At 35.4% G+C, this 20,911-nt stretch overlaps 1 protein-coding gene across 23 annotated transcripts in view; it reads right to left on the bottom strand.

Moving 5' to 3' along the window:
* ADGRL3 (adhesion G protein-coupled receptor L3) overlaps window positions 1-20,911 on the bottom strand; it is an 824,470-nt gene that overhangs the window by 317,521 nt on the left and 486,038 nt on the right. For all 23 annotated transcript variants that reach the window (XM_078446071.2, XM_078446073.2, XM_078446079.2 and 20 more), the window contains one exon: window positions 19,628-19,737. In XM_078446071.2, coding sequence (XP_078302197.1) covers window positions 19,628-19,737 — 110 coding nt within the window. The remainder of the gene's footprint in view (window positions 1-19,627; window positions 19,738-20,911) is intronic.

Below are 20,911 nucleotides of genomic sequence, written 5' to 3'. Positions count from 1 at the left end.
ATCGGACAAAGGGCTAGTATCCAAAATCTATAAAGAGCTCACCAAACTCCACACCCGAAAAACAAATAACCCAGTGAAGAAATGGGCAGAAAACATGAATAGACACTTCTCTAAAGAAGACATCCGGATGGCCAACAGGCACATGAAATGATGTTCAACGTCGCTCCTTATCAGGGAAATACAAATCAAAACCACACTCAGATATCACCTCACGCCAGTCAGAGTGGCCAAAATGAACAAATCAGGAGACTATAGATGCTAGAGAGGATGTGGAGAAACGGGAACCCTCTTGCACTGTTGGTGGGAATGCAAATTGGTGCAGCCGCTCTGGAAGGCAGTGTGGAGGTTCCTCAGAGAATTAAAAATAGACCTTCCCTATGACCCAGCAATAGCACTGCTAGAAATTTACCCAAGGGATACAGGAGTACTGATGCATAGGGGCACTTGTACCCCAATGTTTATAGCAGCACTCTCAACAATAGCCAAATTATGGAAAGAGCCTAAATGTCCATCAACTGATGAATGGATAAAGAAATTGTGGTTTATATACACAATGGAATACTACGTGGCAATGAGAAAGAATGAAATATGGCCTTTTGTAGCAACGTGGATGGAACTGGAGAGTGTGATGCTAAGTGAAATAAGCCATATAGAGAAAGACAGATACCATATGGTTTCACTCTTATGTGGATCCTGAGAAACTTAACAGAAACCCATGGGGGAGGGGAAGGAAAGAAAAAAAAAAAAAAAGAGTTTAGAGTGGGAGAGAGCCAAAGCATAGGAGACTGTTAAAAACTGAGAACAAACTGAGGGTTGATGGGGGGTGGGAGGGAGAGGTGGGTGGGTGATGGGTATTGAGGAGGGCACCTTTTGGGATGAGCACTGGGTGTTGTATGGAAACCAATTTGACAATAAATTTCATATATTGAAAAAAAATAAAAAAGAAATAAAAAATTAAAAATAAATAAATAAATAACAAATAATAATAATAATAATAATGATAATAATAATTTCCACCAATAGGGGAATGCCTAAATACACTCTCTACATCAAACCATGAACTGTCTTAAAGACCTTAAAAAGAATTAAATAAAATTATTCCAGCTGACTCATGGGGAACTTCATAAGACATCATATAGTGAGACATATATAGTGAGAAAAGCAAGATGTATATAACATGATCCTGTTTTTGTAAATATACACACACAGACCTACTTAAATCAGTATCCATGCAAAAGTCTCCAAAGGACATCTGAGTATATAGAGAACTATTAAGAATATACACTAGGTGTGTGTATACATGTATACACACATACACACGGGCGTACCTATAAATATTTATCCTTCCTTGAAACGCATTGTGTGTACGTATGCATGAAGTGATGCCTAAAATAATGGTCATTACAAGATTAGTTGAATTTATGTCCAGTGGTCGAAACTCAAGTAAACTTTACTTTATTCTTCATACGTGGTTATCGTAGCATTTTCATTATTTGCTTATTTATTATTCAGGTAACCAGAAAGACAAAAAGGCATTATATTGTAGGATCAAAAGGCAAGTGGCTTGGCTTCAATTTTATCCACCAGTCTGAAATCAGCATGGACTGCCCAAGTCCACTTCCTCCTAGATATTATATGAGTATTCTGTGATTACTGATACTTGATAATCAGGTATACTTGATTATTGAGAAACAGAAAACAGACATTTCTCCAAGAATGGCATGCAGATGGCCAACAGACACATGAAAAGATTTTCATCATCACTTACCATCAGGGAAATGCAAACAAAAACCACAATGAGGTATCACCTCACATTTGTCAGAATGGCTAAAATCAACAACACAAGAAACAGCAAGTGTTGATGAGGATGTGGAGAAAAAGGAACTCTTGTGCATTACTGGTGAGAATGCAAACTGGTGCAGCCACTATGGGACACAGTATGGAGGTTCCTCAAAAAGTTAAAAATAGAACTACCCTGTGATCCAGCAATTGCACTACTGGATATTTACCCAACCAATACAAAAACACTAATTCAAAAGGATACATGCACCCCTATGTTTATAGGAGGATGATTTTATTCTTTTTTTTTTTTTTTTTTTTTTTTTTTTTTTTTTTTATTTTAGGGAGGGAAAGAGAGTCCACAAGCAAGGGGGAGGGGCAGAGGGAGAGAGAGAGAGAATCTCTCAAGCAGACTCCATCCTCAGCACAGAGTCTGAGGCAGAGGTGGGTGGGTTTTTTTTTTTTTTTTTTTTTAATTTTTTTTTTTTTCAACGTTTTTTATTTATTTTTGGGACAGAGAGAGACAGAGCATGAACGGGGGAGGGTCAGAGAGGGAGGGAGACACAGAATCGGAAACAGGCTCCAGGCTCCGAGCCATCAGCCCAGAGCCTGACGCGGGGCTCGAACTCACGGACCGCGAGATCGTGACCTGGCTGAAGTCGGACGCTTAACCGACTGCGCCACCCAGGCGCCCCGAGGTGGGTGGGGTTTTATCCCATGACCCTGGTATCATGACCTGAGCCAAAATCAAGAGTTGGATGCTCAATTGAGTCACCCACCTGCCCCCATAGCAGCATTATTTTACAATAGGCAAGATACAGAAGTAGCCCAAGTGTCCATCTATCGATGAATGGATGGATAAAGAAGAAGTAATATCTATATATCTATATGTGTATATAGATACCTATATTGATATATATAGAATATTATTCAGCCATAAAAAAGAATAAAAATTTGCCATTTGCAACAAAATGGATGGATCTAGAGAGTATAATGCTAAGTAAGCCAATCAGAGAAAGACAAAGACGGTATGATTTCACTCACGTGTGGAATTTAAGAAAAAAAAAAAATGAGCAAAGGGAAAAAATAGAGAGAGAAACCAAGAAACAGACTCTTAAGTATAGAGAACAAACTGATGGTTACCAGAGGGAAGGGAGAAGTGGGAGTGTGGGTGAGATAGGTAATAGCGATTAAGGAGTGCACTTGTGAAGAGCACCAGGTGTTGTATGGAATGGCTGCCTCACTGTATTGTACACCTGGAATTAATACAACACTGTAGGTCAAAAAAAGAGTTTCACATGTGTTCTGTACCGAATTAAAGTTTTAAAAATAAACATCTGTACTTAACTAAAACAAACTTGTGGTGGTCTGAATTATGTTCTCCCCACCCGATGTCCACACCCTAATCCTCAGAACCTGTGAATGTTTTAACTTTCGAGGCAGAAACATGGTTTGGACTTTTTCAAATGTGATTAATTTAAAGATTTGAGATGAGAGGATCCTGAATCACTCAGGGGGGCCCAATCTAATCACAAGGGTCCTTATGCGAGGAAGGCAAGAGAGTCGATGTCAAAGAGACGTGAGGACAGAAGTACAGGTTGGAGCAATGTGCTCTGAAGATGGAAGAAGAGGCCACGTGTCATCAAATGCCAGTAGGTTTTGGAAGATGGAAAAGACAAGGCAACAGGTTTTCCCCTGCCACCTCCAGAAGAAAAGCAGCCCTGTCGGTACCCTGATTTTAGACTTCTGACCTCTGTACCTGTAAGAGAATAGACCTGTGTTGTTTTAAGCCACCATGTTTGTGGTACTTCAATATAGTAACACTAGAAAACTAGTGCAAAATCTCAACTATTAACAGCAACAGAATATTATAAATAATATCCAATTCAGGACAAGAGTTACAGACTAAGCGATAACGACCATTCCACTCACCAACTGCAGTTTTTCTCCCTACTTGTTCTAATGCTAGGCTCCAAACAGTGATTCTTACTTCCTGATGAAAAGTCATTTAAAGTCAAGCACAAGCCACTCTGGAAAGCAGTGTGGAGGTTCCTCAGAAAATTAAAAATAGACCTACCCTATGACCCAGCAATAGCACTGCTAGGAATTTACCCAAGGGATACAGGAGTACTGATGCATAGGGGCACTTGTACCCCAATGTTTATAGCAGCACTCTCAACAATAGCCAAATTGTGGAAAGAGCCTAAATGTCCATCAACTGATGAATGGATAAAGAAATTGTGGTTTATATACACAATGGAGTACTACATGGCAATGAGAAAGAATGAAATATGGCCTTTTGTAGCAACGTGGATGGAACTGGAGAGTGTGATGCTAAGTGAAATAAGCCATACAGAGAAAGACAGATACCATATGGTTTCACTCTTATGTGGATCCTGAGAAACTTAACAGAAACCCATGGAGGAGGGGAAGGAAAAAAATAAAAAATAAAAAGAGATTAGAGTGGGAGACAGCGAAAGCATAAGAGACTGTTAAAAACTGAGAACAAACTGAGGGTTGATGGGGGGTGGGAGGGAGAGGAGGGTGGGTAATGGGTATCGAGGAGGGCACCTTTTGGGATGAGCACTGGGTGTTGTATGGAAACCAATTTGACAATAAATTTCATATATTGAAAAATAAAAAAATAAAAATAAAAATAAAAAATAAAGTCAAGCACAAGGCTACCTTTTAGGCACCAGAATAGAGGGAAGTAAAATACTTAACGCTTAACCGGCTGAGCCACTGAGGTACCACCCTTATTTTTATTTTTTTTAAATTATTTTTAAATGTTTATTTTTGAGACAGAGAGAGAGAGAGACAGAGAGACAGACAGACAGACAGACAGAGAGCATGTGCGAGTGAACAGGGTAGGGACAGAGAGAGAGGGAGACAGAGGATCCAAAGTGGGCTCCACAATGACAGCAGAGAGCTTCATGAACTGTGAGATCATGACCTGAATCAAAGTGGGATGCTCAACCAACTGACCCATACAGGCAACTTACCCCACACTCTTATTTTTAAATGGGAATTGTACCACCTAAATAAACAAATTGCTGTGAGAAAAAATGATATTTTACACAAAGTAGTTAATGTAATATTGACACTTGGTACTAGCTCAGTGAACCGTATCTATTATCAGAAAAAAAGCTCTTATTTTTCTTCCGAAAATTTTCTTTCCTTTTTGATTAGGACAAAGAGGAAGAAATTAAGTTGAGGAGTTATAGTCTGTTTTTATTAAACACCTCAATATATTCTTTTTTCAATCAGTTGTTTCCTGGGTTGTCAGCCTCTAAGTCATTCCTGTTTCCACTCCAATCAGGAATGAGCTGCTAAATGTTTAATGATTAATTTGCATCAGAGAGTTACCTAGCAACCACCACTAATATAAAATTAGATCAGAGTCTCTGTACAAGTCTATAATCTACTAAAAGGATTCAAAGATAGATGAATACTAGTCAATGTCAGAATTTTAACTCTTAAAAACACACCCAGATAATCTCAAAAGCTCATATTGGGAGGGTACAATATTTTTTATATCTTGGTATTCAGAGTTTTATGGCACAGTGTTTTCAACAATAAGCTAAATATCTATATGGTAGGGAAGACATTAAAATAACAATAGCAAATTCCTATTGAGTGCTAATTGTGTGCTGGAAACTACAGTGAAACCTTGGTTGGCAAGCATAATTCATTCCAGAAACATGCTTGTAATCCAAAGCACTTGTATACCAAAACAAATTTCAATAACCATTGGCTCAGTTGTGATCATGTGACATTCTGCATCACGTACTACTCGTATTGCAAGACATCGCTCGTTTATCAAGTTAAAATTTATTAGAAATGTCATTTCGCAGAACACTTGTAGACCAAGTTACTCACAATCCAACGTTTTACTCTAATTCTACTGTGTATATCACTTATTTTAAGTAAAAGTAACCTTGACGTGTTTGGACTGAAGATATAAATCACATTTCAAAAGCATTAGATTCATTTGGAGATGTCTAGTAAATAATTAGACTCTTCACCCTAATATCCAACATAGAATTAAAAATAAGTCCTGGCCTTCCACTATGTAAGTTAAATAAAATGACAATCATGGTCTTCCCATGTTGGTTCCTATCAACTCTGGATTTTCAACAGTTAGAACCTATGATAAGTAGGATTTTTAGTGAATAGCTCCTACTGGTGTTCAAGATACTGCCTAGGGATAAAGATAAGGTATTTCATCATTTTAGAAAATATCATCTTATTCTCACAAGGAGCAGCAGCTGGTATCCAATCAACTAATATAACTCATCATAAACTCTCGGATTTTATATTAGAATCAGGGCTCCTCACAAATTGAGAGGCAAATATTGATAAATGAGGATTGCTGAGTCCTAAAGACAAAGAATAACATATGTTTCTTGCTTCACAGAATAACATGTTTCTTGCTTTACACTTATCACTCATTCTTAAAAAGAGTAAAACAAGTCATCTGCTGCAGGCCAGTTATTCATAATTTAGGAGATTCAAGCTTGGTATTTGAACCCATTTAATATGAGTATTAGAGAGTTCATGATAAAGAAGGGATGGGGAATTCTTAGAGCTCTGACTTGTAAATATACCCAATAATATTCTTTTACCCGGAAGTTTTTTTTTTTTTAATTATGCTTTATTAGGTATCTCTTGGTAAATAAAAGATTAGAATAAGACCAAAATACTGCCATTAAAAAAAAAAACCAGCCTTCTATTAGACTTTGATACACACAAGTAGGCAGTTATCAGTTCTACTGGCACTTGGGCAATCAGAATGAATCCAGAAGAAATAAAATGGATTCATTGTTGTAGGAATAAATGCATTTTGTTTCCAACAAAGTTGAATATGATCTCCCTCCTGAGACTTTCCTGTTATCTTGATGAACTTAACTCAATGAGTTCTCTAAGAGGTCAGGAGAACAGGAAAGGGAACAATAAGTCAAGGAAAATAATAGTAAAGGAAACCTTATGTTCTGGTTTTTGGGGAGAGATTAATTCTTCTATAATCCCATTAGCTGTGTGTGTGTGTGTGTGTGTGTGTGTGTGTGCATTTAACTGTGGATAGTTTTTGACATCTATGAAATTTCACTATTACTGAGCACTGAACTTATTTCAAACTGTTCTAAAAACTAAGACAAGAAAACATTTGTCACACAAATTTGGATGCCTATTTGAAGGCTTTCAAAAAGCAAATGGTTAGTGTGTAGTTATTTGGTATATAGCGAACATTAAAGCAAACTGGACAGCCAACCTTCTCTAAAAATGTTTACTCAGGGGCTTTCTGGAGGTGATTTTGAAATAAATTTATGAGGAATGCCATGCAGCTTAAAATCTAGCTCCTTCCACAGAAAAGACTATCCTTTTATAATATGGAGAAAGTTGGATTTTTTGATATCTCAGCATGCCATCATTAATTGTGTTAGTTATGGGCTATATTGAAGGCAAACAAAAACCAAATAATCAAGCAGTCACATTAGGACCATTTTGAATTCTAAAAATTTTCTGAAAGAATTTGAATTAAAATGAGGAACTGGGTTAGACTGCCAAATTTCATTTAAAAATGATATATTCAGATCATTTATATTTTTGAAGGTAAGCTTACTCACTCCTTCCATCTCTAAGCTACAGAAAGACTACTTGAAATAAAAAAAAAATAGAGTAGCATGATGGAAAAAGAACTTGACTGACAATCAAGAGCCAGTAAGTTCTAACTACATAAACATTGATTATTTTACTTATTCTGAGTCTCAGTTTCTTCACCCATAAAAAAAAAAAAAAATTAAAGATGGGTTTAGATTGCTTTAAAATTGAATTCCACTGTTATTACCTAGAGACAGTATGTGAAGACTCATATAATAGAGGCTCAACCAATATTTGTTGAATGAAATAAATGAATGTAGTCAGGATCCATCTGGACACATTTGAGTACATTGATACATCCGTACCTCTTGCTGTCTATGAGAAGAAATAGGGCTGGAGATAAATTAATTGGTAGTAAAAGCTAACACCAATGATAAAAGTATGAAAATAAAAGATACTATGCCCAAACTCCACGGCAAGCTTGGTGTGATTTATGCAATTGCCAGTACCAGCAGTCAAATCCAAAGAGGTGCAGAGCCTGAAATTTAGGTGATAAAAGAACTCACAGAAACCCAGTGGGCTGAATGTGGATTCAGAAAAGTTGCTGGACAAGTCTTAGTTATCACTTTGGGATTAATAAGAATATCCCCATAAGAAAGAACTGGTTTAAAATCTAAATCATATGCCAGATGCCCTGATCGAGCTCTGAGAAGGACTCAAAATCCAGAGGTGATCTGAAATGAAAAATGGAGAATTAAGACAGAAGTCTGGGAAAATTATACCAGTAGTCCAAAGAACTAGAGAAAGATGTAACTCTACAATGCCTGGGGCTCCCCAAATCCTGGGATAAGTTAACAGCATTAAATAATTTCAAGCCGCAGTGCATGATGGTACTGATTGTCAAAAGACTTTGAAAATGGCTGAGAGGCAACAGGCATATTAAGCTGAATAGCTACGATATACTGGGCATTTCTAATGTGGCTGTCACTGTACAAAGCTTTTAACATATATTTCATTTTAATTTTAAGTTTCACCGAAACTCTGTAAGTTGATTATCATCCCTATTTTCTCTGTGAAGGGTTTCGTTCACAGAGCAGTAAAACAACGTCATTAGGACATAGCTAGTAATTGACAAAATCAGAACGTAAATTCTAAGACTCTCATTCTTAACCACTATGTTATATTCTCCAATGCTTGAGAGAACTTGGTAATGCGAAGACAGGGAAAATGTGGTAGGAACTGATAAAGAGCAGAGGTAATATGTCTTTGCCATAGAGATGCACTTAGAAACAGCCACTTCTTTTTCTTCCGTATCACTTACTATTCTATTCTGCCCTGGTTTCTGTTCTAATTGAAGCTGAAAAGCAATAAGCATAGAGAGAAGATAATATGTTTATAATACATATTAACAAAAACTAAATGGTATTGAGTTTCCTTGCCAGTCTTTGATTCTACATTGATGTGATTACTTGAAGGAGGACAGAATGGTGAGGAGATTATGGGTTCTTGGAGGTTAGGAACCACTCATAGTTGGAGGCATTATTATTGGAGGCATTTGAACACTGTGCAATATTTTGAAGATAACTAGGTTTTCATTAAATGTTGGTAAAACTAAATTATATTAATACATACAGAACAGACTTGGAAGGCCATATATATGGGCTTAATTCAAGTATTATAAGTCAGTTATTGCGAGAAATTCCTCTTTAAAGATACAAGAAAATTTACATGGAAACTCACTACATTTATTCATACTATTTATGTAGTTCATATATTCACAATCAAGTCCTTATTTACTGAATTCATTTTTTTTGCTGCCTTACATAAATAGTAGATATGTGTAATATAGCAAAATTAATTATACTAAATACCAACTTGACTTGGGATTGCCTAGGGTTTGATACATTTATAAAAAGAAGTAACATGATTTCTGTCTGTTTATAATGACGTGCTGCATATCCTACATCTAGCAAGTCTATTACAGAAAGTTTAAATGGTTTTCTTTAAAAGTATCATGAGAGGGGCACCTGGGTGACTCAATCAGTTAAGCATTCAACTTTGGCTTAGGTCATGATGTCATGATTTGTGAGTTTGAGCCCTGCATTGGGCACTCTGCCGTCAGTGTAGAGTCTGCTTCAGATCCTCTCTCTCTCTCTCTCTCTCTCTCTCTCCCTCTCTCTCTCTCTCTCTCTCTCTCTCTGTCAAAAATAAACATTAAAAAAATAAAAAAAATAAAAATATGAGAAAAATACGATAATCTTTACTTAGAAAGAAAAACTATGTCTTTGTTAGTCCACATCCTAAGTAAACAACAATTAAAAAAACAATTTAATAATTTTAGGGAAAAGATAATATTATAATAAGTTTTATTGGTATCCTACTGCTGTTGTAACAAATTACCACAAATGCAGTAGTAGTTTCAAACACTTACGTCAGAAGTCTGGTGTGGGTCTTAAGGGCTGCAATTAAGAGGGTGGCAGAGGGGCACTTGGGTGGCTCAGCCAGTTAAAGCATCTGACTCTTGGTTTCTACTCAGGTCACGATCTCACAGTTCATGAGTTTGAGCACCACCTCGGACTCTGCACTGACAGCATAGAGCCTGCTTCAGATTCTCTTTCTCTCTTTCTCTCTCTCTCTCTCTCTCTCTCTCTCTCTGCCCCTCCCCACCTCATGCTCTGTCTCTCAAAATTAATAAATAAACTTAAAAAAAAGAGGGTAGCAGAATTACGTTCATCCTGGAGGCTCTAGGGGAAAAATTATTTCCTTGTTCTCTCCAGCTTCACAGAGGCCACCTGCATTACTTGACTAGTGACCCCTTTCTGTATCTTCATGTACTTCACTCTGCTTCTGTTGTCATATATCCCTACTTCTAACACTGCCTCCTTCTTATAAGGACATTTGTGATTACAGTCAATCTACTTGGGATAATCTAATATAATCTCCCTAACTCAAGATTGTTAATATAATCACCTCTACAATGCCCCTTTTTGTCATTTAAGGTAAATATTCACAGGTTCTAGGGATGAGGATATAGATTTTTGGGGTGGCATCATTATTGAGTCTGCCATATAAGAATTTAATTGTTAAAAAGTCTTTGGGCTTACAGAGGGTTTTAAAAAATTATTAAGCAATTAAAAATGTTTACAGTGTTCATAAGAACTGTGATATCCTACCATTTGAGAAGTTTCTCAAAAATAAAACTATTAAAATTTACATATATTTTCCCTTTATCACTTTATTATTATTATTATTATTATTTTTATTTATTTATTTTTTTAATTTAAGTGGGCTCCAGGCCAAGCACGAAGCCCAGTGTTGGACTTGACCTCATGACCCTAAGATCAAGACCCAAGCTGAGATCAAGAGTCAGAGACTTAACAGACTGAGCCACCCAGGAGCATCAACACTTTAGCATTTTAATGAGATATTGTGCTGAAATTTTAATATTTGAATGAAATACTTTCAAACCAACTGATTCAATTTTTCTAGCTTCATAAAATTAATGATTAAAATACAAAAAAAATAACTAGGCGCTTTTATACTATTTTGATTTTACATGTATTTAGAAAAAAATACCTGGACAACTAACTCCACAGGTAAAATACATCATGATGTTTGCTACAAACCCTTTTTAGCAATAAATACTTTGGAAAATAGCCTTACCTTCACATGTTTTCACTAGTTTTCTTCCCATATGCAGTATATTTTAAAAACAAAATGCTATATTCCATGTCTTTTTTAATCCTACATGTTTATGCAATTCAATTAGAGCACCTTATAAAAGTTTCTTTGAATTAAGTTTAAGTGCACAAGCTCTATAATTTTACTATTTCAAATAAAGCAAATGAACATACTTAAGGTAACCTCTCAAAGTTTATTTATGTCTATATAACATTGTACTTCCTAAACCAAATCTTTTCCTAATTCTGGCATTGCAATTAATTCTTTAATACCCTCAATTTATCTTCGTCCCTTATAATCAGCATCTAAGCATACATTTACATAATATTAATCTACTCTAACTATATACAAAGCTTACCTCGGTATTGATGCCATGTGACATTTGGCTTATTTGATGAAAGTTTACCTTTATGTTACTGTAGAATCATGCAATATGTTTCACAATATATACTTTAAAGAGAATGCCAGTTTAATTTCATTCAGCAAACATACTTTGATTCTTAATAAATCCTAGAATCTTCAAAGAAATTTCTGTTTCACTAGCAATGTTATTAACAATATTAATTGCAGGCTTGTAGCTCTCCAAGCCACTGGCCTCCATCTTGACTGGACTGTGGTCACACCGACTTTCTATCAGGTATGAGAGCTGCCTGACCTCTTCCCCACCTGGCAGTCTTCATTGCTGCTGCTCTCCCTGCATTGGAAGTTCTTTCCCAGGCTCTTTGTCTGATTGTCCTATCCCCATTCTTCAGGTCTTTCAGAGAAGTCTGTTACCACACCTTACATAATAAGCTGATCCTTTCACTGCTCTCTATCATACAGTCACGTTTATTTTCTTCTTGCATTTTATTGCTATCTTTGATGATTGTATGTACTGGTTCATGTGTTATTTATTTGCCTTATCCCCCAAGCCTGCCAGCTTCACAGGGCCGAAATCTATTTTTCCCCAGCACCTAACCTAAGGATGGACCCATATTGGGCACCAAAAACCTTCTGTTGGTAGAATTATTCTTGGTATAAGAACTTACTATCTTTTGAAAATTAAGAAATATAGTAACAATTTAGAGTGCTTTTACATGTATTAGCACTGATTATATCCAAACTCTAGAATAAGAGTTGCAAAATTTAAGTATCTTCAGAAGCCAGGAGACATTTTAAGTGATTATAGTGAACCACGTAAAATACAATAAATGCTGGATAATACAACAAATAGAGAAGAACAGACCTCATTTATGTTTAAAAAAATTTTTAGCATTTATTATTTTTGAGAGACAGAGCATGGCAGAGAGAGAGAGGGAGGCACAGAATCGGAAGCAAACTCCAGGCTCTGAGCTGTCGGCACAGAGCCCAACATGGGGCTCGAACTCATAGACCATGAGATGGTGACCTGAGCCAAAGTCCGACACTTAATCAACTGAGCCAACCAGCTGCCCCTTATTTAAGAGGGAGCAGCCCCCAGCCAGCTTCAGTCTATCATTGCCCAAGGAAATGCAGGCCCAGTATTGCTCCAGACTTTATGTTAAATCTGTCTTTCCAGGGTTTGAGAGGCTTACGGAATCCCTCTGCAGGCTGAAGCTGGCCCAGAGCCACTACAGGACAGGTTTGCACCCGATTCTACGGAGGGATCTGGTCCTCCTGATCACATTTAGGCTCTTTTCCAGCCCCACTGTCTTTGTATGAAAACACCACCTTGATACTAGATGTCATGCAGTCTTAATGTCCCAACCTAGATCACTACAGGAATTACACCAGATGAAACATTTTTGGAACTAATTCATCTGAACATAATAGAGCCCTTAAGAGACTCTCCACCAGTTCTTGTTCTGTGGCTCATGGGATCTTATTTTTCTGGACCTGGTTGTTACCTGATTCTGGAACTGCTACTTTGTATCCCCCACCACCCCCCCAAAATTTTTTTTTAACTTAAACCAGTCAAAACTGTTTTTTTAAAGATTTGCAAGCATGTCTTATTAACATATCAGTTAATTGCCTTCAGAAATAGTTTTACTGTCTTTTCTGTGATCCACACTGCAATAAGTAATTAGGTCTCACAGGGATCACAGCATACACAGAGGTCATGATTTCCACCTGCCAATCGACAGGTTCATCTCCTGTCACTGTTATGTTCTGTATTTTATGAAAACACCAAACACTTTTGGTTTTACATTCACCATACAGTTTCTTATCTTACATGGTCCCATCTGCTAAAAACGACTGTCGGGGCGCCTGGGCGGCTCAGTCGGTTGAACGTCCGACTTCGGCTCAGGTCATGATCTCACAGTCTGTGAGTTTGAGCACCCCGTCAGGCTCTGTGCTGACAGCTCAGGGCCTGGAGCCCGCTTCGGATTCTGTGTCTCCTTCTCTCTCTGCCCCTACCCCGCTCATGCCCTGTCTCTCTGGGTCAAAAATAAATAAATGTTAAAAAAAATTAAAACAAACAAAGAAACAAACGACTGTCCTTCTCACTGGAGTCTACTCATTCTTTAAGACTCAGCTCAAGGGTCATCTCCTCTAGAAAACCTTCCCGGAAGATACCCATCCCCATCCCATACTAGCCGTTATGGGAAGGGCGTGCCTTCTCTGTACACTGCTAACGTGAAATGCTCCTTTGCTTTGCTGAACTAATGACATTGTAACTTTGGGGACCTTGAGCCCCACCGGACTAAATTCTTTGAGCGCAGAATCTTTTTTCAGAGCTTTCTATGCTAATATGCAGCAATGCCAGGTATATCACAGATGTTGAGTGACGACAGATAAGTGGGAGGTCTTCAAAGCAAATGACATCATTTAGTTGAGAATAATTTCCATAAACATATGAGCAGATAGACAGAGGTACGAGAGAGTTTAGGATTAGGACCTCCAAGAAAGTACAGTCCATCTAAGTTTCTTGTTTTGTACCAACGAGGGCAATTTTTAGGCATATAAGCAGAACTTAAATTAACTATCAGCACACAATTTATGGATTATCTGTTAGGTACAAGATATTGTGAAATAAAGAAAAACTATTTGAAAGAGAAAGAAATAAACTGGGGGGGGGAGCAAAAGGAGAAAAACAAAGAAAGGAAGAATTTGGTTGCTTTTGTTACAAATATCATTCTAAAAAAGAGAATTTAGATAACTGCTCTTACAGATGGAATAATATTTACGGGACAATACTTGCTATGTTGCATGGAGGCATAGAGAAGAATAATGTGAAAAACAAATGGGTTGCTATTAGCATTCTTGAGGAATACAATCACCAATTTGGAAGAACTAAAATTCATATAATCTATATTTTTACCATAGATCTTCCCTCTGAACTAATAAGGTATTTTCTGTAGATAAGAGCTTCTTGAATTTATCATTAGAGCAATAAATAGAAGGAGCCATTTTGACTAAATTTTCTTTTTTCTTCAATCATTTAATACATATTTCTTGAATGTCTCCTATAGGTCAGAAGCTCAAAAAGGTGGTGAAGCATTGTTATTCAAATTATATCTTGACATTTCTGTGATATCTTAAAAATTAAACATATGGGTTAATTTCAGCACATGAGTTTTAAAATTTTTTTAAAACTTTATTCATTTTTGAGAGCAGGAGAGAGAACATGCAAGTAAGAAAGGGGCAGAGAAAGAGAGAGAGAGAGAGAGAGAGAGAGGGAGAGAGAGAAAATCCTAATTAGGCTCCATGCTTTCAGCATCAGAGTCCAATGTGGTGCAAGAACCCACAAATTTTGAGATATGACCTGAGCTGAAATCATGAGTCAGGTGCTTAACCGACTGAGCCACCTAGATGCCCCTCCGCACATGATCTTTAAAATCTGTATTTTTTACATGATAAGAATCAAAGAATGCATATATTAAAAATGAACTGATTTGACCATTAGTTGCAAAAATATATTTAGTTATTTATAATTAAAGAATTGGTCTGTTTCAAATGCTGAAGAAAAGCGCAGCACTTTTTCTTACAGTAAGAGATGAAACTAACAGATTATGAAATTATTTGTAAATACTGATTTTCCAACAAGATGACATTTTGCTTGTCTTTCCATAGACGATCACAAATAACTCTTCAGATGGCTAATGTGTATGGTGAGAAAGCCTGCAAGTGCTATATAACATGATTGGTTTAATCAAACACTCATTTCGAATAGCTCTCCAAATCGTGCGCTTCCTCCTCCCCCCATTTCCTAAGAAAATCCACCATGAGAGAAGATTGCTAGAATAACTAATAAGTGCTTTGTATTCCTAAAAGGAAGAGACAAAGAACTGAAGAGAAAAGCTGGCTCGTGAGAGAAGACAAGCACTTTGTGAGTGTAATGCGCGTGAAATTGTATGCCTTGGAAGAAAGACAAATTGTCAGCAGGATACAAAGTAAAGATTCTCTGTTCAGAAAAAATACTCCACGTAGGTGGTTAGTTGTTTTATTGTTTTCTCCCTAACACAAATCTTCCCTGTAAACCTGCTAAACAAGGGTAAATCTACTGGAAGATGCCACAATTTCCATCCCCAATCAGGCCAAAAGGGATGGAAGTGAGGCAAGAAGGGGGGGGAGAGCAAAAGTGTGGCCCCGGTAAATGCAGAGGTTTAACCTCTGGAATATCTGGGTCATCTCCCAGGAGAAGAAAAAAAAAATCACTAAGGAAGAAAAACCTCAAAAGAAAATGCGAAAGCTGTAAAAGTCACACTGGAACTAAGGTGTGACAAGAACAGAGAAAAGTATTGATTTCATCTGTCCCAAATTTGGTGACAAACAGGGTCTCTGTGAGCCGAAATAAGAAAATACAGACTGGAGGGAGAAATTGAGATTTAGAAAAAATTAAATATAACTTTAGTGATTCAGAAAAGTTGACAAGACACTCTAAGAAAGTGGCCTCACAAAATTGTTTATAATCACTATTTTTTTCTCATTTTCTTTCCCATCAGCATCTAAAAAAAAGAAAGAAAGAAAGAAAGAAAGAAAGAAAGAAAGAAAGAAAGAAAGAAAGAAAGAAAAAAAAAGTCATACCATTTGATTCAGGTTAAGGTTCTTCTAGAACTGTCATTGTTTAACCATATACGTATTTACTGACTCCTAAAACTCTGTGCAAAATTTATTGCAAGCTCACTTTAGATATTTTAACTCCACGTTCCTTGTGTGATACAAAGAATTTTGCTGAATTTTTATCTATATTACCTGTAATATGCTTATATATCATTATTTATACGCTTTCCCACATATTTTTTCCTATATTTCTTTCTATATTTTCATTCTTTCTATGTTTTTCCATGGGGAAATATCATCTTAAAAAATCAATATTACCATGGGAACACACACACAGGACATATATAAAAAAAGAAAATACCAATACTAACATTTTTTCCATAGGTTAATATTAAGAAGAAAACATTCATAAATACCAAATGCATCGCTTATATACAGTGAAGTTTTTTGTCTTAAATTAAAAATGAAAATGGATATTACTGAATTGTATAACAAATAGAACCTACCATAATTTGTTTATTCAGTTGTCCAAGTAGAAAGTTTTAAAATACTAATAATGAATCCTACATCTGAAGTTTACCTTCTAATCATACATTAGGGATATTTCAATAAGCATATTAAGTACTAGGATTTCTCTTATCATACAATTGGTTTAAATAACTTCTTCTTAAGGTACTACTTAGATAAGAGCCTCATTCCAAATTGTGGGTGGCATTTTAACAGCACAAACTAGTTTTTGCCGTTATGCTTTGTTACGTGTTTGAGGAAATGGAAGTTTGCAGTGATTCAGCGGCCTGAAGAAAGGCATTAAAACCTCTTAAAAGTAAGTAGCAAAAGAACAAAAAAACTCTAGGCTCTTGAAGCATTTGTTTTCATCGTGTGCCATTGCTGTACTGATAACAATTATAATGGTTAAATACTGAATGAGATTAAATAACTCATGAAAATATCAATGGGAAACTCTATGGGGAGAACCAAAGCTGAGTCCTTAAGAACAGGTACTTGAGACAGGCTCCACTCTTGGCTCAGTCATTATCCAGCTATTCTTTGTTTTACATGAAACGTTAGCTTATCCTATTGTGCTTCAGTTTCTTCTTCAGAATAGCAATACTCATACCAAACAGGGAGGAGGATATTGTGAGAACTTAATAAAATAATGTATGTAAACATTTAACCCATGTGGTAAATGAGATGTAGTAAGTGCCAAAAAATGGTAGCTATTTTAAGTAAGTGATTTTTTTTTTTTACAACATTGAAAAAGTCTGTGTATTTTATGCTACAGATAAGAAAAAAGAGCTTAGGGTTGGTCTAAATCACAACTTACTACAGATCAGGGAATAGGTCTACAAGGTGAGATCCAGAAAATTTTAATAGCTTCTCAGCTTAAGGATTAATGCTTTTTGTTAAGTAACCAGACCATATTCTCCCTGATCTCTGGTCGTTTTCTACTAAATAAACCTCCCTTTCAAATAAGTCACTATACTTTATTTCATGGTTTATATATTCTTTTGCATTTTTTCCTATAAAATCATTTTAAATTTACTAAGTGAATGCCTATTTGTACATTACACTTTTAACTGAAGATAATTTAAACAAACACAATCATGCTACACCGTATAAATCAAACCAGCATATAAACTGGCGAGTGGCTGCACCTAAGTTTATAATTCTTATTTAATGAAACAATCAGAAAAATATCTTAATATAATACACATCCTTACTAGACAACCAGTAAATTTTTAGGATTATCAGAAACCTGTATAGATAGGATATTCAGGAATCAAATTGTTTATCTCTGAAGATTTATAAGAGAGAAGGGAAATGTGTAGTAAACCACACTCCTTCTATGCAAAAGCATATGAACAAATTCTTATTTATATTGAAATGATTTAAGTAATGATTTTTCAAGATAAGTTTGGCAGAGGATTTTGGAGGAACTATCCTCAAAGAAATTCTGAAGAAATACAGAAAATTGAAGAGACAGCTGTGAAATTCTTTAATATTTAAAAATTGTGAAAAAATCTAGCTTGACAGTTTCTACTTCAGCTTTCACGTTTCAAAAATATGATTGAAAGTTTCCTCAAACTGTCTTTAAAAATGAGGTATTCCTTATGGTATATTTTTATAAAATGCCTTTGGAAACAGCTATTCTATATAATTCACAAAGATCTTACTATATAATCCAAATATAATTGTCGAAGTTCCAAAAAGGACTACAAGTGTTCTTTTTTAAAATTTCCCTAATGAACAATAACTGGTCAGGAAGAGCTTTATACTTTCATAGAAGGGTCCCTAGAGATAACAATATATACAAAGCATAAATTCAGTTGAGATTTCAACAAAACCTATGCACTCATGCTGTTTTCATAACAAGGAAAATTAGCTTATAAAACATCACTAGATAAACTTTCTCTAATCAATCACACTAAAAAAGCAAAAATGAAATTCTCTCTTGATTGCTTTCATTATTATTTTAAAATTTCAATTCATTTCTTGCTGGCCAATTTGCTCTCTATTATTGGATTATGCACACTTACAGCTTAGGAGTAATGTGTTGCTTCTTAAATGAGCAGAAATGCGGCAAGCTGACAACTATCTCTTAGCACAACAAACTTGTTGATCCTCAGGTACTTTCCTTCTGAGATGTCAAAGGAAGTTGGAACCTGGGATTTACTTGTGATCCCAGGTGTTTTGAACTTTGTGGATGAACTGATTATCTAATATGAGAATGTAGGATTTCCTAGGCAATCTTTACTAAAGAATCCCATGAACAATTAACTGCCAGATCAAAAATATTTTTATGAAATGGTGATTCTTCCTTTGGGTGGAAAGTCAGAAAAAAATGTTCCAGTTTTGATTGTTTGATCCTTCATTACTCCTGAAGAAAAAAAATGATGTTGTTGGCATATACCATATCTGACTTAAAAGCTGCAAAGACAAACTTCTTGAGGCTGCAAAAGATAAATTCTGAAGAGTGCTTTAGTTAATGTAACTTTTGTAATTTCTTTTTAGTTTATTCCTTCTGGATGAATATATTTCTAGTCCTCCAAATGTTGACAGCACTTATAGATTAGATAATACAACTTCTACAAAGTTCAAAATTTATCAATTTCTATACCACTAATGTAAGTATAATAATATATATTATATCATATAGACAGCCATATATTATATTATATTATATTATATTATATTATATTATATTATATTATATTATATTATATTATATATTATATTATATATATAATACTTATATAATATAATATGCAAGATATTATTCATTTTCATTGCTTGTTTGCTTAGACCTAGAGGGAGGCAGTCTCCTTTTTTTTCTCTTAACACTTTTCTAAACGTTTTATATTCTTGCATTAAGAAAAGGTTTAGAATAAGTATGGATATACAGAAATGTATAGTCAAAATGAATACTTCAGGGTCATTCAGGCAACGTCTAATTCTTCCAATGGTGGGAGGATTTATGATCCTGAAAACTTAAGTCTTTAAAAAAATGTATGTAATACTTCTTACACTTTCATGGAGAATATTTGGTCAATGCACGCAAAACAATGCTTAATGTCTTTTCACAAGAAAAGTACAGGAATATACATACTGTAAGGGACACATTCATACTGCACTTCAAGGTATTTATAGGTTCCTGGACACGGGTCTGGAAAAACATCAGGACCTGCCACCACTGCGCACTGTGTTCTGTTATTGCACCTGAAATCAAAAAAATAAAAAAGAAGAAATAATAAACTTATGGGAAGTGAAATCATGATTAATACCAGTGCTGAATTTATTTTGCTTCTTGTTATAAAAATTTAAGTATGGTTTTGCTCAATTTAGAGTTTTAGACTTTGGAAGGAAATATCTGTAGTATACTCAAGAAAAAAAAACAAACCTAGAAATAAAAATCAACTCATTCAGTTTACTCATACTAACGAATTTGATTTTTCAGTGAACACAGTGCAACTTTGAGTTAGAAATTAAATACTGCTTGAGCAACACTGGTTCTTAGGATGGCACCAACGTGAATACAAATAACTGTTTGGTAGGAATCACTCACTGTCGTTGTTAAAAAAAAAATTGAAAAAATATAACCACAGAGTTTTATCAGAAATATGTAAAATACATTCAATGATTATCATGACATCCATTTTAAAGGCAGTCAAAATATAATGTGGAAATGCTGTGGCCAAACCTAAATCAATAAAAATTTAATATTTGAGTATTAAAATCTCTTAAAATTTAATTTATATCAATTAATATATTACTAACACCATAAGTAAAGCCATTTTTATGAACTGATTCTCATGTTCCTTGTGTTTGGCCAAATAATTACACTAACCTCACAGATGGCTGTTCACAAATACCAATATCCTATAACTTAAAATAACTTTGAGTCCCCAAAGAGAATAATCAAAAACCACTACTAAAATAGAAATATACACTAGGCATCCTTTGTGGCAACTCGGCTAAACAAATCTGGGCTGCCCAGATTTAATCATGGGTAAGTATACATATAATGAAATTGATTCTTTGATTTGGAGTGGCTTTGCTAAGGTAAATTTTACTCAGAAATTGTCTACGTTCAATAATTTATTGATAGGTACATTTTTCTATAGAAAAATAATGTTTTCCAACTATTATATTGTCACTAAGTGTACAGGATGAGGCATTCTACAGTTATCCTGTTGTATGTTCTTGTTTATTCATCTCAGAAATATACTACCTCATGGCTAGAATTTTCTGTTATATCTACTTGAAGATATGCTTTATTCTATGAAATGACCAATACTTCTGAATCATTGTTTGCATACTGGCGGAATAAGGGAGCACCGAAGGAAGAACTCATTCTGATTTACTGTGAAAATACCTTGGGTTTGCTTGAGGC

The sequence above is a fragment of the Panthera onca genome, chromosome B1 (assembly GCF_046562875.1).
Source record: "Panthera onca isolate mPanOnc1 chromosome B1, mPanOnc1 haplotype 2, whole genome shotgun sequence".
Taxonomy (NCBI): domain Eukaryota; kingdom Metazoa; phylum Chordata; class Mammalia; order Carnivora; family Felidae; genus Panthera; species Panthera onca.
This window is presented reverse-complemented; position numbering and strand designations above follow the sequence as displayed.